The sequence below is a fragment of the Pseudorasbora parva genome, chromosome 18 (assembly GCF_024679245.1).
Source record: "Pseudorasbora parva isolate DD20220531a chromosome 18, ASM2467924v1, whole genome shotgun sequence".
NCBI classification, from domain to species: domain Eukaryota; kingdom Metazoa; phylum Chordata; class Actinopteri; order Cypriniformes; family Gobionidae; genus Pseudorasbora; species Pseudorasbora parva.
The window spans coordinates 42,067,838-42,095,283 of record NC_090189.1 but is presented as its reverse complement, the minus strand read 5'-3'; the positions used below and the strand labels follow the sequence as shown (position 1 = coordinate 42,095,283).

The following is a 27,446-nucleotide window of genomic DNA, read 5'->3' as shown; positions in this document are numbered from 1 at the left end:
GAATTAAAATAAAATCAACACAAAAAATGTAAACAATAAGCAATTTAAACATTGAAAGACTTTCTATACAGGTATGTTTTAGTCCCTTAGATAATCCCTGGAAAATAATATTTCAACAACAAACTAAAAAAAAATCCCTTTATTATAAAATAATTACACAACAAAATTTAACCGTTGACGCGTTAATGAGATGCTAATGCAGTAAAGGAAAACGCCCAACGACGTATTTGGCAGCCAATCAGAAACGCAGAACAGCTACGGACGGCCAATCAGAGCGGAGTATCCAGCATGGAACAGCTGCGAGCGTCCAATCTGCGCCGTGCCGGTTGTCGGCGTTTGATGTGAGGAAGACTGAAGTAAAAACAACTGTGGTCAGGGTGGGACTCTGAAGGCCGACGGCTTCTCGTTTCCTCACAGGATTAACGTTACCATACCGAACCATTTCAACATCCCTGGCCACATGTACGCTTTAAAGTAAGCAGACGATTTCGGGTGGACATTCGTGGAAAGCCGGGAGAAGTTAGATCGGAAATCTGTGTGAAAACCGAGTAAAAGAAAAGCAGACATGGATGAAAAGGCGTTTACGAAAGAGCTCGATCAATGGATTGAACAGCTGAACGAATGCAAACAGCTCTCAGAAAGCCAAGTCAAGAGCCTCTGCGAGAAGGTATGTGTGTGTGGTGCTCCATTAAGATCGTGTTTCGGGATTATTTGACGGTTTTACCCGTTAGCCGCGTTAGCCGCTAACTTACAAGATGGCGGATGTTTAAACCGACGCAACACTCAATAAGAATCTACGATTGTACTTCATTTAGTGACTCAACCCGACATGTATCTTCCTTAAATCTTTAATTGGTGACTGTTGAGATGTTCTGAATCTTTTATTATGTACACTAGGCTGGTAACTTACTGTATGAATCAATCTACTGTAACGTTAAATCGCGACTTTTCAAGTCAGTATAACGTTGCCTCGGATAAAAACATCGTGTAATTAGATGTATAGAGATTTTTCTGCATATAAAATAGTTGTTTTGAAAAAGCGACTTCTTTTTGAACGCGGCCGCTTCCTCATCCTCACGCACAGTGCCTCAAAATGGCGCCCGTGTGAGTGGCCATCATCTGATGACAGTCGAACACACACACGCTAAACTATTCCAGCACTGCATTGGTGCGTGTCTGATCGTGTTACACACAACTCGAGTGTGTAAAAGTTTTGATTGCACCTTAAACCTTCAACCGTGCTGTTCTGTTGCTGCAGGAGATTTCTTAGTTGTGCTCCGTTTATTAACTTAAACTAATGTTACGGTGTACGTACTTTTTGGTGAGACGTTATAATGCCTGAAACATTGAGTACATTTTAAATCTGTCAAATCAAGTAAATGGTTAATGAATTGAGTAAATGTAACACAGTTACAGTAGCAAATAAATTGAGTTGACACAACGAGTTAAAGTCGTTAACAGTTTTTTGTCTCTTAGTATGAATATGTTAGCCTTTACTGTTATTTATAAAGCTAGTGTGATCAAAAGCAGTGACAACTCACTTTTAGAAGATTCAAAACGTACAGTTTCTCACTTCTGCTAAGATGAATGATTTTGATGACATCGCTCTGATTTTCTGTCCAATCAAATGCTCTCTGCAATCTGAAGCCCCGCCCCCTACATTATAAACAGATGCTGAAGTAAACTTTAGTGGATGGGGAATGATCAGACAGTGCACTATATAGGGGATGGGGAACGATCAGACAGTGCTCTATATAGGGGATGGGGAACGATCAGACAGTGCACTATATAGTGGATGGGGGACGATCAGACAGTGCTCTATATAGGGGATGGGGAACGATCAGACAGTGCTCTATATAGGGGATGGGGAACGGTCAGACAGTGCTCTATATAGGGGATAGGGAACGATCAGACAGTGCTCTATATAGGGGATGGGGAACGGTCAGACAGTGCTCTATATAGGGGATAGGGAACGATCAGACAGTGCTCTATATAGGGGATGGGGAACGATCAGACAGTGCTCTATATAGGGGATGGGGAACGATCAGACAGTGCACTATATAGGGGATAGGGAACGATCAGACAGTGCTCTATATAGGGGATGGGGAACGATCAGACAGTGCACTATATAGTGGATGGGGGACGATCAGACAGTGCTCTATATAGGGGATGGGGAACGATCAGACAGTGCTCTATATAGGGGATGGGGAACGGTCAGACAGTGCTCTATATAGGGGATAGGGAACGATCAGACAGTGCTCTATATAGGGGATGGGGAACGGTCAGACAGTGCTCTATATAGGGGATAGGGAACGATCAGACAGTGCTCTATATAGGGGATGGGGAACGATCAGACAGTGCACTATATAGTGGATGGGGGACGATCAGACAGTGCTCTATATAGGGGATGGGGAACGATCAGACAGTGCTCTATATAGGGGATGGGGAACGGTCAGACAGTGCTCTATATAGGGGATAGGGAACGATCAGACAGTGCTCTATATAGGGGATGGGGAACGGTCAGACAGTGCTCTATATAGGGGATAGGGAACGATCAGACAGTGCTCTATATAGGGGATAGGGAACGATCAGACAGTGCACTATATAGGGGATGGGGAACGATCAGACAGTGCACTATATAGTGGATGGGGAATGATCAGACAGTGCACTATATAGTGGATGGGGGACGATCAGACAGTGCTCTATATAGGGGATGGGGAACGATCAGACAGTGCTCTATATAGGGGATGGGGAACGGTCAGACAGTGCTCTATATAGGGGATGGGGAACGATCAGACAGTGCTCTATATAGGGGATGGGGAACGGTCAGACAGTGCTCTATATAGGGGATAGGGAACGATCAGACAGTGCTCTATATAGGGGATAGGGAACGATCAGACAGTGCACTATATAGGGGATGGGGAACGATCAGACAGTGCTCTATATAGGGGATGGGGAACGGTCAGACAGTGCTCTATATAGGGGATAGGGAACGATCAGACAGTGCACTATATAGGGGATGGGGAACGATCAGACAGTGCTCTATATAGGGGATGGGGAACGGTCAGACAGTGCTCTATATAGGGGATGGGGAACGGTCAGACAGTGCTCTATATAGGGGATAGGGAACGATCAGACAGTGCACTATATAGGGGATGGGGAACGATCAGACAGTGCTCTATATAGGGGATGGGGAACGGTCAGACAGTGCTCTATATAGGGGATGGGGAACGGTCAGACAGTGCACTATATGGGGATGGGGAACGGTCAGACAGTGCACTATATGGGGATGGGGAACGGTCAGACAGTGCACTATATAGGGGATGGGGAACGATCAGACAGTGCACTATATGGTGGATGGGGAACGATCAGACAGTGCACTATATGGTGGATGGGGAACGATCAGACAGTGCACTATATGGTGGATGGGGAACGGTCAGACAGTGCACTATATAGGGGATGGGTAACGATCAGACAGTGCACTATATGGGGATGGGTAACGATCAGACAGTGCACTATATGGGGATGGGGAACGGTCAGACAGTGCACTATATAGGGGATGGGGAACGGTCAGACAGTGCACTATATAGGGGATGGGGAACGGTCAGACAGTGCACTATATAGGGGATGGGGAACGGTCAGACAGTGCACTATATAGGGGATGGGGAACGGTCAGACAGTGCACTATATAGGGGATGGGGAACGGTCAGACAGTGCACTATATAGGGGATGGGGAACGGTCAGACAGTGCACTATATAGGGGATGGGGAACGGTCAGACAGTGCACTATATAGGGGATGGGGAACGGTCAGACAGTACACTATATGGGGATGGGGAACGGTCAGACAGTACACTATATGGGGATGGGGAACGGTCAGACAGTACACTATATGGGGATGGGGAACGATCAGACAGTGCACTATATGGGGATGGGGAACGGTCAGACAGTGCACTATATGGGGATGGGGAACGGTCAGACAGTGCACTATGTGGGGATGGGGAACGGTCAGACAGTGCACTATATAGGGGATGGGGAACGATCAGACAGTGCACTATATGGTGGATGGGGAACGATCAGACAGTGCTCTATATAGGGGATGGGGAACGGTCAGACAGTGCACTATATGGGGATGGGGAACGATCAGACAGTGCACTATATGGGGTTGGGGAACGATCAGACAGTGCACTATATAGGGGATGGGGAACGGTCAGACAGTGCACTATATAGGGGATGGGGAACGGTCAGACAGTGCACTATATAGGGGATGGGGAACGGTAAGACAGTGCACTATATAGGGGATGGGTAACGATCAGACAGTGCACTATATGGGGATGGGTAACGATCAGACAGTGCACTATATAGGGGATAGGGAACAATCAGACAGTGCTCTATATAGGGGATAGGGGACGGTCAGAGAGTGCTCTATATAGGGGATGGGGAACGGTCAGACAGTGCACTATATGGGGATGGGGAACGGTCAGACAGTGCACTATATAGGGGATGGGGAAGGGTCAGACAGTGCACTATATAGGGGATGGGGAATGGTCAGACAGTGCACTATATAGGGGATGGGGAACGGTCAGACAGTCCACTATATAGGGGATCGGGAACGGTCAGACAGTGCACTATATAGGGGATCGGGAACGGTCAGACAGTGCACTATATAGGGGATGGGGAACGGTCAGACAGTGCACTATATAGGGGATGGGGGACGATCAGACAGTGCTCTATATAGGGGATAGGGGACGGTCAGACAGTCCACTATATAGGGGATCGGGAACGGTCAGACAGTGCACTATATAGGGGATGGGGAACGGTCAGACAGTGCTCTATATAGGGGATGGGGAACGGTCAGACAGTGCACTATATAGGGGATCGGGGAACGGTCAGACAGTGCACTATATAGGGGATGGGGAACGGTCAGACAGTGCTCTATATAGGGGATCGGGAACGGTCAGACAGTGCACTATATAGGGGATGGGGAACGGTCAGACAGTCCACTATATAAGGGATGGAGAACGATCAGACAGTGCACTATATAGGGGATGTGGAACGGTCAGACAGTGCACTATATAGGGGATAGAGAACGATCAGACAGTGTTTTCCAACATGTCACAGCCTCTGTTTATGGTTGCAAACATTTAGTTGCTTTCTTGTTCTTGGGCTGACTTTGACTGTTCCAATATGTAATATCCAGACATGAGCTGTTCAGAACAAACCTCATTGGTTACGCATGTTAGGGGGCATTTCGAAGAGAATCGCAACTTCACCCTTCTCCAGATTTCTAATCCGGGCATTCAGAAGGGCAGTAAAAATCTTGGAGAGTTAGTTTTGAGTTCTGAAATTTGCAGTATGTAGAGTAACCAGTTCAAGAACATTTCCATTTTCATGACCACTTAATATAAAGCAAAATTCAGTTTATACGGTCTAAAAACCTAGGGCCTGGCAATGACCTACACCTCAGACATGTTGCTTTAGAGAAGCACTTGCGGTTTCTGTTTGCGTCATCAAATCATTTCGGCCACATTCTTTCTGTGATAAAAGGCTTTCGGGGTTTTTTTTAGGCTATTTGGCCGAATTTTCAGTGCATCCCTAATAAAGTGGTATCGGGTGCGGTTGTATCAGAGTAGTTTTACGAGTTCTTGAGCTCAGTATCGGACCGACACCTGAGTACTGGTATCAGTGGATCCCTAGTTTTAAGGGTGGGCTTCACCAAAAAGGATTAATCTCAAATCTAGATTAATTCCAGGCCTCAACGCTAAATAGTTTTTCTACTGGCCTAGTCAACATTTTACTTGGCCTGCCACACAAAAAATAAAAAAAGTCCTAGTTTTTTTTTTTTTTTGGATCCATGTACCCTTAATAAGCTTCAAAAGCCTAACTTGTATACATTTTAAATATTGTTAAATACAGTCAGTAATGTAATGAGAACAAATAATAGAATTATGAGAAACGGCACAAATAAATACAGTAGTGCAAAGTCTACAAACAAATGAAAAGCTTTCAGGTTTTTCATGGGTCTAAACTAGATTTTCAGGTACAGAAATAGTAATCAGATGTAAAATATCACTGCATAGTCTTGACTGTATAAATAAAGATGAACTCTTAAGCCCCGTTCACACCTCCAGCGATTTTCTCACTGCATGTCGCCAGCGCCAGAGATTCATGTCGCTAATGGGCGTTCCCACTACGGGTTGCATATAAACGTCATTAAATAGTACCGTTTTTATTACTAGTGTTTTGCAGAACAGAGCTTATTGTTATTAAGTTATTAGAATACATACACACTGTACTGTAATAGGTAGACCATATTGCATGCAGTTTAGTCAAAACTTACTTTATATCCCCACAATCCCAGACACTTTTTTCCATGCATCATTTTTTTTTAAATGTGTCTCTGTATGTAGGCTACACAGAGACATATCGTAAAGAACGGGACTTGCTAAAAGCTAATACCAACAACTCCTCCGGACACCGCAGTAGCAGCAGTAAAGCTGACGGATCACGTGCACTGACTTCACTCCTATTGGTTGTCGCTCGCGAAAATCGCTTCTCGTTTGCATAAAGTTGAAATTTCTGAACTTTTGTTGCGTGTCTCGCGTCGCTTGACACGCCCACATTCTGTCGCCAACGGTCACTGTCGCTCGTGTCGCCGGGAGTCGGCAGCGCTACATTGGAATGAATGGGATCATGTTGCTGCGTGTCGCTGGCGGTGTGAACGGGGCTTTAAAGTTATTCAGTCAAGAGCACGGATTGATTTTCTTTTTTAAATATCTCTTATGTCTTTTATGAGAACCAAAAGAGAGAACTCTTCCATTGACAATATTTTCTGGATTTCTCTGTTATATGGTAGGGGGGTCGCTATTACGCATATCCTGAATAGGGATGTTAACCGATGACCTTTGACCGATGGTTGACCGTATCAACGTTAACCGATCAAAGGTGTCGGTTAAAAAAAAGAAGTGATCTCTAAATTAGGCTATTATACAGTGGACTAAACGCTACTACAGTTAGCCGTCTCATTACAAAATCTTTTTGTGTGAAGTGAACAAATCCCTCTCACTCAATTTTTCATAACTCGCCTGTTTGTACTTAATAAACCAATAAAAACATTTGGCGCGAGGTCACAGCGTTTGGGTTTGTGTGCTCACAAGGTTTGCAGAAAGTAAACCGGCTAAAACACTCGAGGTTAGAGCCGAGGCAGACGACAGGATGAAGCGTCATTCCGCATAAGATGGGCTTACATTTGGAAATATATTACATCTACATTTCAGTGGCAACACATAAGGTGTTGATCATCATCTTTCTTTATTATTGTCACCTTGTACCCAAACCATTTCAAAACTAAGGAGCCTTTTGTCCTCCGATTACAAACTAGCTCCTCGGCGCCGCGTTTGCGGGAATTATTCGCACTGTAGGGGATTTCAAAAAGTGACGTGAGTAGAAGGGAGGAGGCGGCGCCGGGACTGTGTGTGTGTGTGAGAGCGGCAGAGAGATCATAGAGAGATGTGACAGAGTTGCGAAATTGCAGGCGCGGCTAGTGGCTGCTATTTCAAATAGCGCAGCATATTTTAAACTAATCGGTTAACTGGTTTCAACCGGCTAATGAGGCTCGATGGTCGGTCAAGAAAATGTTTAGTTTTCGCCATCCCTAATCCTGAACGAGTACAGAATCTCAAGATCAAAACACAGACGGAGAAGAAACAGAACCGAGCTCTCACAAGCAGATGCATATGAAAAATAATGCGATCATCAGCAATAAACAGCATCTAAATCAAAACGGCTGCTATTGAATGAAATGTCGCCCCAAGACGAGCTCTAGGACTGAAGCTTTGGGGTGACTCGATCTAACAGTTACGCCTTCTGTGTTATGATTATGAATGGATGTAAGTTAGTCTTTGACCATGCGATTTTTCTCCGCTTTTTTCATGAAACGCACCCATATTCAAGTGATGATAAATACATGAAGATATAATTAAACAGAGGCTCTGTTTTTTCTTTATATATTGCTTGTTTAGATATTCACAATATATTCTGTAGGCCATGAAACTTGTGAAAATGACAAACGCTGGCGGTGAGCGTTCATATAAAAGCGACATAAGCGTCTGTTTTTTATGATGATGCACAAGACCGGCATATTCACATTACTTTGTATGAATATTTGCGCGCTGTGAGACGCGTAGGTGCGCTTAAACTAGTGTTGCAGCGCGAGAACCAAACTGAGAGACGCGGGGCACTTTCTCTTCTATGTGCGCTTGAATATTTAAATAGGCAAGGCTTTCTCACTCTCACACACACTAACTCACATTCACACTCACATTCTCACACACACTAACTTACATTCACACTCACATTCTCTCACACACTAAAGGGGGTCGCACACCGGACGCGGAGCTCGGCGGCGCGCCACGTCTTTAAAATTCGAACACATTGTTTTCAATGAGTGTACGCACACCGGTGGCGGCATTCGGCGCCTGTCCGCGGCGACTCAGGAAGTTGTTCTAAATCCTGCCGCGCCACAGAGCGCCATTTCAAGGCTTTATATTAAAAGTTTATTATCGTTAAGGTATACTGATTTCACCCTTTGCTACAAGACACATTTGTTTTACATTCTGAGTTCAACAGCTTGAATAAAGTCTAAACATATTTTGGGGAAATGTATAATAAACGTAGCCTTTTAAAATGTGCGCGTCCGGTGTGCGATACCTGAGACGCTGCGTGACGCGCCGCCGAGCTCCGCGTCCGGTGTGCGACCCCCCCCTTCACACTCACTCTGTCACACACTAACTCACATTCTCACACACACACATTCTCTCTCACACTCACATTCTCTCACACACTCTAACACTCACTCTGTCACACACTCACTCACATTCTCACACACACTCTAACACTCACTCTGTCACACACTCTCACATTCTCACACACTCTCATGCTCAAACACATTCTCACACACACACATTCTCTCTCACACTCACATTCTCTCACACACTAACACTCACTCTGTCACACACTAACTCACATTCTCACACACACACATTCTTTCTCACACTCACATTCTCTCACACACTCATTCTCACACACACACATTCTGTCTCACACTCACATTCTCACACACTCATTCTCACACACTCACATTCTCTCACACACTAACACTCACTCTGTCACACATTCTCACACACTCTCATTCTCAAACACATTCTCACACACACACACATTCTCTCTCACACTCACATTCTCTCACACACTAACACTCACTCTGTCACACACTAACTCACATTCTCACACACACATTCTTTCTCACACTCACATTCTCTCACACACTAACACTCACTCTGTCACACACTCACTCACATTCTCACACACACTCATTCTTAAACACATTCTCACACACTCACATTATCTCACACACTAACACTCACACTGTCACACACTAACTCACATTCTCACACACACACACACACACACACACACACACACACACACACACACACACACACACACACACACACACATTCTCACACACTCACATTCTCTCTCACACACTAACTCACATTTTCACACACATTCTCACACACTCTTACACTCACTCTGTCACACACTAACTCACATTCTCACACACACACAAGCTCTCTCAATCAAACACTCTCACATTCTCTCTCTCACACACACATAAGCACGTGCGCTCACATTCTCACACACTCACTTTCACACACATTCACCCTAATACTTGCTCACACACTCTAACTTGCACATTCTCACACACACACATTCTCACACAGTCACATACTCACTCTCTCTCTCTCTCTCTCTCTCTCTCTCTCACACACACACACACACACACACACACACACACACTCACACACACTCTCTCTCTGCATTTTTTACCACACAGGAAGTGTCCTCATAAACCATGTTTATGTTGTAACACATTTGTGTCCTCATAAACCACGTATACCTATACATACTCAAACACACACACAGCTACGACTCGTTATATCTTCTTCCCGCTTTAAATAAGACAGTGATAAAGTAGTGCGGTACGGTTACATTTATTTAATTGAATTAGCCTATTGAGAAATCTGAATAATTGTTAAAAAAAAAAGTGTTGACGACAAGTTTCTGTGCTCCTGAATATTTCTGTGTGCGTGCGCACTTCAATGAACGCACTGCATTAATATAGAACAGAAATCAACTACCTGTGATTAGCTACACTAATTAACAACTACCTCAAGTATTCAGACAGACCATGGTGTAATCGCGTTTAATACACTGGCAACTCAGAAATCTGACTGACATTATTATTATTATTTTCCCCACAGGCTAAAGAAATCCTGACCAAGGAGTCTAACGTGCAGGAAGTGAGATGTCCAGTCACTGTGTGTGGAGATGTTCACGGCCAGTTTCACGACCTCATGGAGCTCTTCCGAATCGGAGGAAAGTCACCAGACACAAACTACTTGTTCATGGGAGATTATGTGGACCGAGGCTATTATTCTGTGGAAACCGTCACACTGCTGGTCGGTCTTAAGGTAAGTGTTAACTTTTGTAGTGTTGATGACAAAGAACTCAACTTCATTACTTGAGTAACAGTACATCTGGTCAAATATTACTCCGTTACAGGTGAAAGTTGTTCAAACAGATTTTTACTGAAGTAAAAGTACAGAAGTGTTTGTTGTTTAAAAGTACTTAAGTATCAAAAGTAAATGTAATGTCAATGCATTATTGTATTATAGTTGTATAAATGCACATTATGCCATCATGGTTTAAGGCAGTCAGTGACGCTCCATCTGACACACTAGCAGACGACTAACTTAAACTCATTTAAATACTAAAGTTACAAAGCTCTTTTTAAAGCTCCTGTCACTTTAAGGCCGAATGCACGGATCCAATACAATACACATCTGATATTCTCACACTGTTCACCTTCACTGAAGACAGAATCAACTTTGTTTATGTGAATACTCGAAAAAATTTGCATTTTGACATCCCTCTTCTTCCAAGAAATGCTGTACAAGAGTGATTTCTGAAAGGCTTTCTGCAAAAACACAAACACCTTTTAAAGAAGACCTTGATAGAAGTGTAGAGGAGTACAAAGTACGATATTTGTCTTTACTTTACTTAACTTTACTAAATTTGAAAGTTTCCAGAAAAAATAATAATACTCAAGTAAGGTACAGATACTCAAAAAGTGTCCTTAAGTACAGGACTCAAGTAAATGAGCTGAGTTACTGTCCACCTCTGGTTTTTCCTCACAGTGTCTGAAACGGTTCGATCATGGATTCGGTCTCCAAGCTAGGTCTGTCAAAATTGCTCAAAAATGACGTTAGAATATTCCCTCTAAAACAAACACGAATATTCGAACTATTCGAACATCTGGGTGCGCATTTTGTCAATGACGCGCATTACGTCAATAACAGGACAAATTAATACAAAGAGACATTAACTACTTGTACAGGTTGTCTATTTAAGTTTATACATATCTGACAACGTATTACTTACACAAAAACAAGTAAATAGCATCTCTCGCTCTCTCTCTCTCTGATTGGTCAGATGGTCCAGCCTGTGAACAATTATGATATCTTAAATAGAGAAAGTGTATTTAGGCCACGCCCGCACCGGGGAAGGGGAAATAATCCATCGCTCTCCATTGACTTTGTATTGCGTGAAGCGGCCTCCTTGTCATTTCAGACTTATTACAAAAAACAGAACAAAGTCTAAAAGCTGATGTGACAAGGTGTGCCGCTAACAAGCTAAAAAACACATAACTAAGTTTTTATAAGCTGTCGACTCAAAAAAAAACTCGTTTAAGGAGACAAAAGTGGATACAGGCAATAAGACGTGAAGCTTTAGCAGGAGAAATGGGTCAGCTTTGGGATCCTGACCCTCAGTATGTCTACGTGTGCAGCCAACGTTTTGTCAAATATCTAAATGTCAGTTTTATGTTATTTCTTGTCGGTGATTACTTTCCCCTCCAGTGATCGTAGTTCTCACTGTAATCTAGCATGTCTTGCTCTGTCTCTATTGCATGTATGTACTTGTATGTCTTTAAACACTCGTTTTTTTTTTGGTAAGCGGCTTGTAAACATTTCTGGGTTTTTGGTATGATGAAGGCTGTTATCAACAGAGGCACTGGGAAGAGAGAGCTATAGTGACTAGGGCTGTCGTTTTTGAAAAAAATCTAATTCGAATGGATATCAAATGTCAAGCAATGTATTCGAATATATTTGAATATCTACGACTCCCCCTACCAAAAAAACCGGAGATTCAATCACAAATGCATTAACAGTCTGACAGTCATAAACAGGACTCAGGCCACAGCCTTTATGAAAAAATAAATTGTTAAATTAATGTTTGAAAGAGCAGGTTATCAACTTAATCGATATGAAGAGCCACTATGCAATCATCACAGCTTTCAGTTTGTCTACCGCATCAGATGTCGACGCCGTCCTCTCCAGCAGCTGAATGTGTTTACGGATGCCGTAGCAACTCTCAACGGACACCAGGACTTATACGGTTTTATAAAAGCTATTCATTTGTTGTAAAGTGTAATAATCATCTCAGAAAAAATAAATTCTAATGTCAGGCGCAGTTGAAGTAGCTGATTGTTTGCTTACATGGGTAGGTTTAGGGACATTGTCATTATGCCAACATTATCCTCATAACTTCTTACGAAATAAAACGTTTATCCCTCAGAAAAATATACTTTCCTCTCTCGTCAACATTATAGCCTGGTGTGTATGAGCGCGGCGTGGCGTGTGCTCTTCAGTGGTGAAGGCACGCACTGTGTACGTCACATAAGTTTGATCGATTCATGAAAAGGTTTATCCCACCTCTCTCAAAACGATTACAATTTCATTCAGTTTGGGCATTTGTATTACGATTGGGGTGTTTATATGGAGCATTTTCATTCATATTGGACTTTTAAACCGATTACAGTGCTCCATGTAAACGCACCGACTGTAAAAAATTGCGCTCATGGCACTTTAAAAACCGGATAGTTTATTTATAGTTCGATTACGGATATTTCACATCATCGAATAAAGTGACTGCCCTAATAGTGACAGATGAAATTAAAGCTGTTATGTGCATGGTACGACACCAGTCAAGCATAAAGCCTTGTTTACAAAATAAATAATAGTTTAGCGATTAAATGTTACACGTCATGGTCTGTTCCTCGCTCCATATAAAACCTGATTATAAGTAGGGCTGGGCGATATGGCCCCCCAAAAATTATCACGATATATAATTTTCCATATCAGTTGATATCGATAAATATCACGATGAATGTAAAATCTTTATTTCTTTAAAGTTTAAAGGCAAATTTTTGCTCCTGAGTGAAAGATGTAGAAAACAGACAGTTAACTGTGGGTTTAAACTATCCTTTAATGTTAAAAACATGACGCACTTCACAAACATGTGAACAATTTATTAAAACTGAGCTATATTTATTTATTAAAATCTTAAATGTGGTCAGCATTTGACTCATGACTCGCTCATTAAGACTCACCTGCTGCACCTACTGGTGGTTTAGTTTTATGTTTAAGCATTCTTTCCGACATTTCTTATTTGTTTATTCAAAAATACAAATCTCATAATATAATTTAATGCAGTTGTTATTTTTTAGCGTAAACTATTTAATTTGATTGTTAACAGCCCTATAGTGTCTTTATTCTAATTTAATGTATTAAACAAATTTAAGAATATAAAATGAAACCTGAAGCATAGCCTATATTTAATAAGATTAGGGGGAAATGCCCTTTATAAAAGGTAAAAATATCACAAATAAGCAGATTTAAAAAAAGCCAAAGATGACTGAACACTGGTGAGAATATTGCTTCTGAATAAATCATATTTACAACACGCACAAAAAAAATACCGGACAAGCTAATTTTTTACTCAGACAAGTGACAGATTTACTGTTACATGTGAACAGGCTTAATGTCGAGGACTGGGAAAATAAATAGCTGTTGGGTGTAATGGCAATCAAACGAGTAGTGCGGTTTTGTTCCACGTTCCTTTTGTTTCTTATATGTAACCAAAATGGCAGCTCTTATCAGGTGGAGGCACCAGTGCGATCGCCAACAAAATTGTTGCACAGGCAGGAAAAAAGGTTGTGAAATGCCAAAATTTGGTTGCAAACCGGAGTCGTGCTTTAGCATTGCATATAAATCTATAAGTGATATATTTCTTCTTTACATGGGATTGTAATTGGAAGTTATTCCAAGTTTTGGGCTGAAAATATGTGCCAGTCTTTACTCATACTCGAGGCATGAGACAAGGGTGTGTCGTATTAATGAAGGTTAATGACCAAATAAGACTCATTTTATTACGCTGAGCCACTTGGAAAGTAAAGAGTCTGTTTTTACTCTAAATGTAGGTAATCTTTGGTCATATCTTGTAATTCCAGGTAAGATACCGTGAACGCATTACAATACTTCGAGGGAACCACGAAAGCAGACAGATCACACAAGTGTACGGCTTTTATGACGAGTGCTTACGGAAATACGGCAATGCCAATGTTTGGAAATACTTCACAGACCTCTTCGATTACCTTCCTCTCACTGCCTTGGTAGATGGTCAGGTAGGTCAACTCTCCCGAAGCTCTCTTTATGTGTTAAATATATGTATAGATATATTATCTTGGATTCCAGCCACTTCTGTTTGGTGCAGAAATGACGCACTTCAGCTTTAAAAGCTTCTTGTTTTTTCCCCCCCTGTAGATATTCTGTCTTCACGGAGGATTGTCACCGTCCATAGATACTCTTGATCACATCAGAGCGCTGGATCGTTTACAGGAAGTTCCTCATGAGGTATTGATCATCCATTATCATGTCATTTTCTTATAAAAGTGACTTTTAGCTGCAAACGCTGGTAATGGTTGCAACCCTGTTGTGTGCAGTTTTTGAGCCGGTTTTGGTCTTTCCTCAGGGACCCATGTGTGATTTATTGTGGTCTGATCCGGATGACCGTGGAGGTTGGGGTATTTCTCCCAGAGGTGCAGGCTACACTTTTGGGCAGGATATATCCGAGACGTTCAACCATGCAAATGGCCTTACGCTGGTCTCTAGGGCTCACCAGCTAGTGATGGAGGTGGGTTCAAAATACACAGTCCTGCCCTTACGTGGAAGTTAAACACATTAACATTGCAGCTGAATGTAGGGCTGCATGATAATGGTTAAACTGTAAATCACGATTATTTTGCTCAAAATTATAAACCACGATTATTCTATCAAAAAGGTAATGTAGTTATGGCCATTTTGCATATTCTTTACCAACCTAAACTTCACCCAAAAGGCCTGTAGGTGGCGCTAACCAACTCTGATAACTTCATCAGACGGTACATCAACACAAAACACGTGGTTTTGGGGAACGCTTTGTAATCTGTATTCACATTAGATTTTTAAAGCAACACAATTCGTTTGCAAATGAGACAAACCACAGATTCAGATTGTCTTGCAAATTCGTAAAGCAAAGATGCTCTTTGATATATAAAATAAAAAATACCTGGCATGGGACATTATACAGGGTATCCGCGGGGTCTTGAAAAGTCTTAAAAGGTGATAAATCAATTTTGGGAAAATTAAGACCCTTATAAAGTATTAAAAAGTCTTATCACGGCTTTATAAAGTCTTAAATTTTGAAAGTATTTTGTTCAAGCTTTGTCAAAAGAGTTTGACTCCAAAAAGTATTTATGAATATATTTCTTTTCATCCCCATAAGTATTAAAAAACAACGGGGCGCTCAGTCTGAGATCGGCTCGGAGCGCGCGCGGCAGGGATGGAAATTAGCACCGCCACCAGCCAAATGCGGCTGATTTAGAGTTGTGGCGGGTAAACTCGCTTCACCTGCCGAGCTGTTTCACCTCTTTGTAAACTTTGTTCAATGCATGCGAGTGCTGCCGTATGTGCGCATATGACCAGTCGTTTTCTCCGTCATCACTCGCGTGAAGACGCGCTGTGAGACTCGCGCGCGCGCGCGCTGAGAGAAGATCTGACGCTATGCATCATCCGAGAGCGCGCACTCGTCTCACAGCGCGCAAATATTGACTTCTCTTTCAAGTCTTACGCTTAAACGGACAAACTCACACAAGAAGTATGTCAACATGTCCATCTTGATGAGTATCCTAGCTGACATAGTCTGAATATGCCTTAAGTGAACTGTATAGTGTGCACAGTCGAGAAAGACGAGCATATCCCTGCCTCAGGTCTTAAAGGGGCAGTAGCCTTTACTGCTGCCTGAGTGATGTCCTTATATTTAGTTTGACATTAAACAATGCTCTTGATTGAATAGCTTTTGTAACTTTGATAAGGATTACTCTTTCATTTAAACAGTTAAATATGCAGTTATTTTACATTTGATTACTTTGTTCAATTTCTGTACCTTTCTGCAGGCCAGTTAGGCCTGTGCATTATTATTTAATGAACACATGAGTGAGGTCGAGTTAAACATTTTAGTTTGAATTTTATTTTTTGGCTTTCGGCTTTGGTTTCTTTTTTTGTTTCGGCCAAGAATTTTGATTTTGGTGCTTCCCTACTGACATGTTCTGCTCGGTGTGTTGTCAACACGCTTCAAAGATGCCAGAATGAATAGTTTCATTCTTGGGACTAAAAACCATAAAACTGGAAGCCATAAAAGACCACAAATCATCGTGAAAATGTCAGTATTGACTTGAGAGTTGAGATTAAATAAACTGCCCAAGTATCGTAGAGCTTGTAGTATTAATTTGTTAAAAACAAAAAAGTGGCTGGTAAAAACATTGAGTGGTAGACTTTAAAAAAAGTTAATCTCCATCCCTGGCGAGCGCTGTCTACGGGTGACGTCATGTATTTTGCGAAATGCGCAGTTAGGTAATGTGTCGCCCTCCATACGTTGTAAAACAGATAAGCAATATAAACAATACAAAATTGGCCTACGATAGAGATTTTAAGTCTACATTTGACTACAACTGTTAATTAAAGGTTTGTTGCCGATTAGAACTTGAAGTGCGATGAGGTCTTGAAATATTTTGAGAAGGTCTTTAAAAAGTCTTAAAAAGGTATTAAAATTAACTTCAGGATTCCTGCATATACCCTGTTATAAAAACGCTTAACGGGGCTTAATGCACTGACAGTGATATTAAAAGACCACACTCTGGAAACATAACAATAAACCATACTGTAACATTACAATTTTCCCGATTGAATTGTGAAAGTTTGCAGAATAAATGCACCTTCGCAACCTATAAGGCGGAGATCCGTGTTGCATTAGTTGAAGGTCATCGCTGAAGGTTTGATTGTGGCAGGTTTAGTCACACAAATAGTATAAGTGTCATGTGAAGAAACAAAGACTGGCTCAATCGAGAGGAGCAGATATCGTTATCGTGATTAAAATACGATTAATCGCGCAGCTCTAGCTGAATGTGGTGTTTTTTTGGCATAAGGCCATCCTTAAAAATATTCTTGTTTGCCGTAACCCGACCGACCCTGTCAATTTAGGGCCGACTCAATTTTTTATTTTTTTTCCCTTTTAGTCCGACCGACTTGCCGGTTGTAAATTGACTTTAAGACCGACCAATTTCTTTTTTTTACTTTTCAAACAACTAATACAACAGTAATAAAATAATATGAATTATATTTTAGTAAGTATTATAAATGTATAAATTGCCTGGGCCATACAAACGAAGGCTACGTTCTTTCGTTTATAGAAAAACCTGTGACGTCATCTATGTTTACACTATGGTTAACGGATGTCACACTATGGCCTGCACGTGCGTTCGTTTCGGCTCGGCTCATACTCTCATTCACTGTAACGTTAGACTGTTAAAGCCAGGTTAAAGCCCTGTCGGAGATTTCGCCGCATTGTGTGACAGGAGTCAGGACCATGGACACGTTACACACACCAGGCAAGTGCACTGCAGAGGGGAGGGCTTTGAGCCACTGCCCTTTTTGAAAATTAATCAAAAGTGCCCCTCTCAACATTTATCATTACTATATTGGGGCGAATAAAACAGAATTTGAATTATAATTAATATAACAACGTGTACAAAACAGTAACAAATGGCGGAAAAGCCGTTTATCTTGTCCCTGTCAGTCTGAAATGTCGTTGTCATAACGCGTTGCTATGGGTAGCGTGTGTTCTGCTCGACCCCAGCGCGTGGTGGGAGCGGCGGCACTGGTTGTAACGTTAAAAATAATGCTTTATGTATGGTTCTGTCGATGGAGACACGTGCACTACAACAGCGATAATAAAAGAAAAACGTGGGCAAAACGGTCTATCTTGGTAAACTGTGTTCAATGCATGCGAGTGCTGCCGTATGACCAGTATATTCGCCAGAAGACGCGAATGAGAACCCTCTGCAGTAAGAGAAGATCTGTCTCTGTGCGCAGCGCGCGCACGTCTCACAGCGCGCAAATATTGAGTTCTTTCAAGTCTTGCGTTTGAACAGATAAACTCACACAAAAAGTATGTCAACATGTCGATCTTGATGAGTATCCATCAGACAGTCTGTATATGCCTTAAGAGAACTTTATACAGTTGAGAAAGACGAGCATATCTCTGTATTAGGTCTTAAAGGGGCAGTAGCCTTTACTGCTGTCTGTCAAACAGAAGATAAGGACTCACTCACTGCTCTTGATTGAATAGCTGGTTATAGCTACTTAATTAATTGAATTCATAAAAACAACTTTTTGCTTTTTAATATTCAAATGCACTAGTCTATATCACCAGATGCGTTGGTCTGGCAAGAAGTGCAAGCCACTTCAGAGACACAGATAGTTGCGTGTTCTGAGTTAACACAATCGAGCGTAAAAATAAGAAACATATCACGGGAAAATACTAAAACGGGAAGACAGCGGGAAAAGAGCTAAAATACGTGAGAAACCCGGAAAAAAAGGGAGGGTTGACAGCTTTGAGTCAATGACAGCTAGCTGGTGGTTGGACCCTTTTCTTAAAGAATGCACCTGAAATTTATGCAATAAACATGTTTTTGACAAATATTTCAATTTTTTTGTGGTCTATATAGCCTGCAATTAGCCTACACGCCCGAAGGCACGGCTTGAAGACCCAGTCACTGATGTCACGATATGCCAATTTGTTTAAATTCATACCTACATAATCACCATCACCAAAAATTTACTTTTTTTTTTGTATTAAAATTTGAAAAAAAAAAAATATAGACCTACCTACCGACCCTTTTTAAAAAAATGTTTACTGTTACTGCAAACCAAAATATTTTTAAGGATGGCCTAATCTATTTTATCTTAAAAGGTTAATTCACCTGTTACCGTTTCTCTCATTTCCTCACCCTCGTGTCATTACAGACTGTTGTTTAGGGCTGCAGCTGTAGATTATTTTAGTAATCGAGTATTGTACCGATTATTCCAGCGATTAATCGAGGAATCGGATAAGTGCTTTTTCTTTATTAAAGAGCACAACTAAATATACAAGAGAAAATAAGACAGGTCTCTTAAAATGAACATCTAATTTGTTTCCTTTTTAGATGACTTTAAAGTTTTATTGCTGAAATTGCATACTTTAATATCTGTAAAACTATACCAATGTAGTGCGTTCAATTGCAATATTTAATGCAAATCCAAATGAGAAAAATCTATTTCAAATGACTTTAAAAGGGTAAACATAGGCAGCGTGACAGTGTTTTGGTGGAGAACCGGCGGTGCTAATCGGTTCACATGTCTCTCTGTCCCCTAGGGCTACAACTGGTGCCATGATCGTAACGTGGTGACGATTTTCAGCGCGCCGAACTACTGCTACCGGTGTGGGAACCAGGCGGCCATCATGGAGCTCGACGACACCCTGAAGTACTCGTTGTAAGTTGAAAAGCTTGACCGGAGTAGGGGTGTGAGATATTGACCAAAACAAAAAAAATTCTCTAACGATAATTAGACAATATTTTGCAGAGTGTGTTATTGTGCTGGTGATCAGCTGACTCCTAAAGTTTTTGATATTCTTCATATTCTGTGTGCTGGTCAGTTCACAGCAGTGACACCAATCATCTTTTACAAACAGTTTAAATGTATTTTTTCCGTTATTACATTTTTATATATATATATATATATATATATATATATATATATATATGTATGTGTATGTATGTATGTGTTTTTATATATATATAAAAACACATACATACATACACATATATGTGTGCAACATTTTTTGTGTTAATTTCATGAATTTAATTCAATTGAATTATTATAATAAGACACAATAGGGCTGTTACCAATCAAATCAAGTATCAACAAAATTCATCTTCGCATTGGAGAGGAAACAGAAGCTGCATTTGAAGTGGCATTCACACACACTGTTTAATGAGCTTAGAGGTGACGCGTAACCTGCAGTTATGCATACATAATATTCAGATGTTTTAAACGCATAACGTCGAATATTGATATTTGGAATTATTTAAAACATGAAAAGATACTTTAAATGTGAAATTAAAAAAAGTCACTGTTAATGAGGGAGTTATTGAGAGTCAACCAATTCATTCAAACGACTGATTCATTCAGGAACAAATCATTTGACTCTTAATCTGTCTTATGGGTCCTGCACACTGTGTGATTTTTCAAAATCCTTTGCAAATGCCCCCTGTCAGACTGTACGAACATGATCCCCGATGTAAGCCGTGTCACACTGTAAGATCTCAGTTGACATTAATGTCAGACGGCACGATAGTTAAGGCGCGCTAAAGACGGACGCGCGCAAGAAAACTAACCCGGAGCTTTATATCATCAATGAATGACGCGTTGGGTGACTGTGAGCTGCATTACACGCGGGACTGAAATGCTGGCTACAAACAAATCTCGAGCTCTCGTTTTGGTCATAGTTTGTCTTGAAAAACGGAGATATTTGACTGTCGTCGTAGGAGAAGTCACACTGCAGGATTGTGTGCCAAATCTTCTGACACTGCCAGAATTTAGTCTGAGGTAAAATTTGATCGCAGCGCTCATTAATCGGCGGCCGGTGAACATGTCAAACTAACGACCAAAGACGTCAGATTTTAGCCTAGGATCAGAGGAATCTTTTAGGATTTCCTAAATTTGTCTCGGACGGCCAAATCGTGGCCAAAATCGCACAGTGTGCACCCGGCTTTAGTCACTGAATGATTGATTCAACTGATTCAGCTGATTCGTTCAGTAAGGAAACACCGTGTGTTGCTCAGAGGTGCGATTACAGTGCTGTGACTTTGTTTTGAATCATTCTCGTTGGCGAAATAGAGTAAAAATGGGCAAAATGGTGTCTAAAAGATAAGTCACTTAATATTAAATTCTTGTTTAGTAAAGTTGTATAAAATCAATATCACATTTATCATGCTGATATCTGGATTCTTCCTGTGATATTTATTAAAAATAAATGCAAAGAAAGTGTGCACCTGCAGTAGTCTAATCTTCACGTAGTGTACGCGTGCACACACACACACACACACACACACACACACACACACACTAGGCATGTGCCGATATCAATTTTTCATGTTGCGATTAATTGATGAAGTTTTATCACGATATAGGCTTTAAGAACTATTTTTAAGAACTAGCTTTAAGAACTATTTTTGTAAGAACAAAAATAACTGAATGTTTAAATACGATAATACACAAAAAATATATACAGCTCTGGGAAAAAAATTAAGAGACCCCTCATTGAGAAATCAATGTTAAGTGGTCTCTTGATATTTTTCAGAGCTGTAAAAGTACAATTTTCAAACAGATTAAAGTGCAAAAGAATTAGGCTATAAAGAACAACAGGTAGGCTTACAAATTAGAATAAGGGCTCATTAGTTTATGCGTTAACTAAGATTGAGCAATAGCTACATTTGGTACAGAAAGTATAATGTTTTTGGTAATGTAAGTTAAGAAATACTGATCATTGTTAGTTTTATCTTAGGTCCATAAAAGTTATTTTGATTTTAATGTCATTTAAACAGTAAATAAGAAATTAACATTGAATGATTCATTCTTTATAATTATTTTTCATTGTCAGTTTGGTAATAATGAATTAACATGTTAACTAATGAAGTTGTATGTCTCAAAGTTTTAATTAAAAACAATAATAAATAATCAGAACAGCTCTAATTATTAGGGCATGTTGTAGGCCAGGGCTATTCAAATCTTACCCTGGAGGGCCAATGCAGTGCAGAGTTTAGCTCCAACCTTAATCAAGCACACCTGAACATGCTAATCAATGTCTCCAGGATCATTAGAAAATCACAGGTGGGTGTGTTTGATCAGGGTTGGAGCTAAACTCTGCAGTGCATTGGCCCTCCAGGGTAAGATTTGAATAGCCCTGTTGTAGGCCTATTCCAGATTAAAACATAAAAATGTTTAAGTTTGAAAATAAATAGCCTATTAAGTCTTTAAGTATTAAGTATTTGGTGCTGTGATGAACAACATTGAGATTACAAAAACGAATGGCTGTTTTAAAAAATACACGCGGTTTTTGTTTGTTTGCTGGTTTCCGGGGTAACCGCTGCATTCTGCAGTTCATCAGCGCCCTCTGCTGTCACTGAGCGGCACTTCAGCAGCGTCTCCTTCACCGGTTCATCAGCGCCCTCTGCTGTCACTGAGCGGCACTTCAGCAGCGCGTCTCCTTCACCGGTTCATCAGCGCCCTCTGCTGTCACTGAGCGGCACTTCAGCAGCGTCTCCTTCACCGGTTCATCAGCGCCCTCTGCTGTCACTGAGCGGCACTTCAGCAGCGCGTCTCCTTCACCGGTTCATCAGCGCCCTCTGCTGTCACTGAGCGGCACTTCAGCAGCGTCTCCTTCACCGGTTCATCAGCGCCCTCTGCTGTCACTGAGCGGCACTTCAGCAGCGCGTCTCCTTCACCGGTTCATCAGCGCCCTCTGCTGTCACTGAGTGGCACTTCAGCAGCGTCTCCTTCACCGGTTCATCAGCGCCCTCTGCTGTCACTGAGCGGCACTTCAGCAGCGTCTCCTTCACCGGTTCATCAGCGCCCTCTGCTGTCACTGAGCGGCACTTCAGCAGCGCGTCTCCTTCACCGGTTCATCAGCGCCCTCTGCTGTCACTGAGCGGCACTTCAGCAGCGTCTCCTTCACCGGTTCATCAGCGCCCTCTGCTGTCACTGAGCGGCACTTCAGCAGCGCGTCTCCTTCACCGGTTCATCAGCGCCCTCTGCTGTCACTGAGCGGCACTTCAGCAGCGTCTCCTTCACCGGTTCATCAGCGCCCTCTGCTGTCACTGAGCGGCACTTCAGCAGCGTCTCCTTCACCGGTTCATCAGCGCCCTCTGCTGTCACTGAGCGGCACTTCAGCAGCGTCTCCTTCACCGGTTCATCAGCGCCCTCTGCTGTCACTGAGCGGCACTTCAGCAGCGTCTCCTTCACCGGTTCATCAGCGCCCTCTGCTGTCACTGAGCGGCACTTCAGCAGCGTCTCCTTCACCGGTTCATCAGCGCCCTCTGCTGTCACTGAGCGGCACTTCAGCAGCGTCTCCTTCACCGGTTCATCAGCGCCCTCTGCTGTCACTGAGCGGCACTTCAGCAGCGTCTCCTTCACCGGTTCATCAGCGCCCTCTGCTGTCACTGAGCGGCACTTCAGCAGCGTCTCCTTCACCGGTTCATCAGCGCCCTCTGCTGTCACTGAGCGGCACTTCAGCAGCGTCTCCTTCACCGGTTCATCAGCGCCCTCTGCTGTCACTGAGCGGCACTTCAGCAGCGTCTCCTTCACCGGTTCATCAGCGCCCTCTGCTGTCACTGAGCGGCACTTCAGCAGCGTCTCCTTCACCGGTTCATCAGCGCCCTCTGCTGTCACTGAGCGGCACTTCAGCAGCGCGTCTCCTTCACCGGTTCATCAGCGCCCTCTGCTGTCACTGAGCGGCACTTCAGCAGCGTCTCCTTCACCGGTTCATCAGCGCCCTCTGCTGTCACTGAGCGGCACTTCAGCAGCGTCTCCTTCACCGGTTCATCAGCGCCCTCTGCTGTCACTGAGCGGCACTTCAGCAGCGTCTCCTTCACCGGTTCATCAGCGCCCTCTGCTGTCACTGAGCGGCACTTCAGCAGCGTCTCCTTCACCGGTTCATCAGCGCCCTCTGCTGTCACTGAGCGGCACTTCAGCAGCGCGTCTCCTTCACCGGTTCATCAGCGCCCTCTGCTGTCACTGAGCGGCACTTCAGCAGCGCGTCTCCTTCACCGGTTCATCAGCGCCCTCTGCTGTCACTGAGCGGCACTTCAGCAGCGCGTCTCCTTCACCGGTTCATCAGCGCCCTCTGCTGTCACTGAGCGGCACTTCAGCAGCGCGTCTCCTTCACCGGTTCAGTCATGTGCAAACGCACGTTGGGCTTGTTTATATCTGAGCGCTTCTCTTTGACGCAGAATACAGCGGTGTTGAGCATTTATACGGTTGATGGGCAAAGTAATCTTGAGTGCATTTATAAAAAAAATATAAATTGTAAATAAATTATTATTTACGATATTTTAAAGTGCCCACGATAACAATATTGTGCATATTCATTATCGTGATAAATCGCATTATCGAAAATCGGCACCTGTCTAACACACACTCTCTCTAGGTGTGTGTGAGGGGATATACTCGATAATATCAGATTGCACATCTTTAAAACAACCATTACAATGATATCGCACACCCCTAATGCGGAGTTGATGATGCTCTCTGTCTTCTGCCTTTCTGGACAAAGAGTCGTCTATATTGAACTTTCCATACACACTCATCGACTTCTTTGGATGCCTTTTCTGTAGTTCAAGTATGCCCGTGTGTCTGATCTGGTGTTGCAACATGACATCATGACTTTGCGTAAACATACACACTTTCTAAAGCCAAGTGGCGTGTTATCTGTACACATTTTGAGCTATCCGCGTGTCACGCCTAAACGAACCATCATCTCCGTGTGTATGTCACGCTGTGTGATTCCGCGCGTGTGTGTCTAAACGAACCATCATCTCCAGGTGTATTTCGCTGTGTGATTCCGCCAACCTGATCTGACAGAATTAATTTGATATTTTGGAGCAACGAACTCCACTCCTACCCTAAACCTACACACTCTCAGCAATATAAAACACGTAACGGGCAAATAAATGTACAATCACAGGTATTTATTGCAAAAACAGACCAAAAACTGTATAAAGTATTAACTCATGTTGCATTCCAAAGCTTCTGAAGTCAGACGATATCTTCATGTGAAGAACAGAGTTGATCTTAATGTTTCAGTCGCTGAAATGATGATCGCGCCCCTTCGTGAACAGAACACACACACACTCGTTAATATGTCTGATTCAAATAATACACACGACTCTTTAGCGTGACGCGATCGGTCACGAGACACACGAGAGCCAATGCTGTCAAAGCTGACGTGACGTTTCTTCCGGCGGCAATATTTGAAATGTATTATTAATCTTCGGCGGATGGACTCGACGTTCTGATCACTTTTGGGGATTTTCTTCACACAAATCAATCGTTTGGCCTCGGGACACTTGGAGTATTTGTAGTTTCTGAATAAATTGTTCCTGCAGTCGTATCTGCCTGTTATCCTGTTTTTATAATACACAAATGGGCAGGTTTAGAGAAGATTTTGAGTTACGCGTTCAAAATGTGTCTGAATGTGTGTGTGTGTGTGTGTGTGTGTGTGTGTGTGTGTGAGTGATGGGTAGGTTTAGGGGCAGTGTGTGTGTGTGTGATGGGTAGGTTTAGGGGCTGTGTGTGTGATGGGCAGGTTTAGGGTGTGTGTGTGTGTGTGTGTGTGTGTGTGTGTGTGTGTGTGTGTGTGTGTGTGTGATGGGTAGGTTTAGGGGCAGTGTGTGTGATGGGTAGGCTTAGGGGTAGGGTGTGTGTGATGGTTTAGGGGTAGGAGCAGTGTGGGGGGATAGAATGAAACGGCATTGATAAACACGCTAAAAAGCAATTATGCGTATAGAAAGCACGCCGAAATTACATACGAATTGGTGTATCATACATACACCCTTTCATGAGATCAGTGTGGTGTTGTTGTGTGTTTTCTAATCTGGTGTTGTGTGTGTTTTTCAGCCTGCAGTTTGACCCCGCGCCCCGCAGAGGAGAGCCGCATGTCACCCGCCGCACCCCCGACTACTTCCTGTGAATCTCTGCACAGTATTGCCATGATATAATAATCTTCATTCAGTTTAAAATAAGAGGAGAGGAATGGGCAACAGTATATATAAAAGATTAAAGAGAAAACTGATCCAGTAAGAATGTCTGTGGACCAAAAGGTGTGTGCCATAACCAAACCGCCCGGCTTCAGTCCGACACCACGACCATGAGATATCAGCTGCGAATCCTCCTGCTTCTGTCCCCAACACAAACCCTTCTGAACCCTCTTTGTTTACCTTTTTTTTATGTCTGTTTGCACTTTTTTTCCACTGAATGAAAGCTAACATGTCAGTTTATTACCATTTACTTCCCCTTTTTTTCCATGTGGTGTGGGAGGAATTAGATGCTTTTGTATCCCATTCATTTACGGTGAAAACATGTTAAACAAATGCCAACTACACAAATTGTGGCAGACTAAGATGGCATGCCGTCGTAGGAATGCTGGCATGGCTTCATATGATGGTTTGTGTCTGTATAAAGGGTACCAGTTCAACAATAAAGATGGATCTTGCTCCTGTATCTGGTCTGATTCCTGCTTTACTGCTGCTCTAGAGTCACATTTATTTCTACTGAGCTTTATACACTCAGCTAAAGGATTATTAGGATCACCTGTTCAATTTCTCATTAATGCCATTATCTAATCAACCAATCACATGGCAGTTGCTTCAATGCATTTAGGGGTGTAGTCCTGTTTAAGACAGTAGGCTTGTTTGAGATGAGCAAAATCTGCGCAGAACCGATCACCGGTGATCAGCGCGAGATGCATGCCGTTTAGAAATGTGTCCGAGGGCGGTCCGCCTTGCTCTGATGTCAGGCTGACGTATGTCAAATATCTCTCGCGATGGCGAGGCGGACGTGTCGGATTCTGCAGTCGAGCGCAGTTGCTCTCCACCGACTGCGCTGACCAAAAGCATGATGGGAAACGACTTGCTGACGACACAGCTTAATGTTCATTGGTTTAAACAACTGTGATGTAAGGTTGTTTTTTTAAATATTTGATTTTAAAACTCTGATATCATGTTTTAATGTGTATAAATTATGTGTGAATATTCCCAAACTCTCGGACAGTGCGATCTCTCAGTGGGTTATGTGATTGTTGTCATATTAATAAAAATATATAAAAACGTGTGTAATTAAAATAAAAATGCTTGATAAACAGGCCTTTCGAAAGGAAATAAATAACAAAAACATCCAGTGTGAATCCCGCGATATCTGCAACTGATCTCGCAGGTGTCTGATCCTACGAGAGGAGAGAACTGTCCGGCTTGCCTGAACTTTTTTCACTCCTCCCCTCACTGCAGCCGCCTAGTCTCGCCTTTATTTCAGGCGAGGCAAGGCGCATCTCAAACAAGCCTAATCTCCTGAACTCC

The 27,446-nt window shown here is 42.5% G+C and overlaps 2 protein-coding genes across 2 annotated transcripts in view; one reads left to right on the top strand and one right to left on the bottom strand.

The window, feature by feature from the left end:
* ube2b (ubiquitin-conjugating enzyme E2B (RAD6 homolog)) overlaps nt 1–27,446 on the bottom strand; it is a 254,975-nt gene that overhangs the window by 26,550 nt on the left and 200,979 nt on the right. The gene's annotated exons all lie outside the window — the stretch shown is intronic.
* On the top strand, nt 325–26,595 carry ppp2cab (protein phosphatase 2 catalytic subunit alpha b). The gene is made up of 7 exons (XM_067422896.1): nt 325–667; nt 10,324–10,533; nt 14,412–14,585; nt 14,725–14,814; nt 14,933–15,094; nt 19,691–19,809; nt 25,993–26,595. Exons 1-7 carry the CDS (start codon nt 566–568, stop codon nt 26,063–26,065), a joined length of 930 nt encoding a protein of 309 aa, XP_067278997.1. The 5' UTR covers nt 325–565; the 3' UTR covers nt 26,066–26,595.

Coding starts and splice junctions, on each gene's coding strand:
- ppp2cab (XM_067422896.1), top strand. CDS start 566: ATGGATGAAAAGGCGTTTACGAAAGAGCTCGATCAATGGATTGAACAG. Junction 14,815..14,932: donor TACAGGAAGTTCCTCATGAG/GTATTGATCATC, acceptor GTCTTTCCTCAG/GGACCCATGTGTGATTTATT. Junction 19,810..25,992: donor GACACCCTGAAGTACTCGTT/GTAAGTTGAAAA, acceptor TGTGTTTTTCAG/CCTGCAGTTTGACCCCGCGC.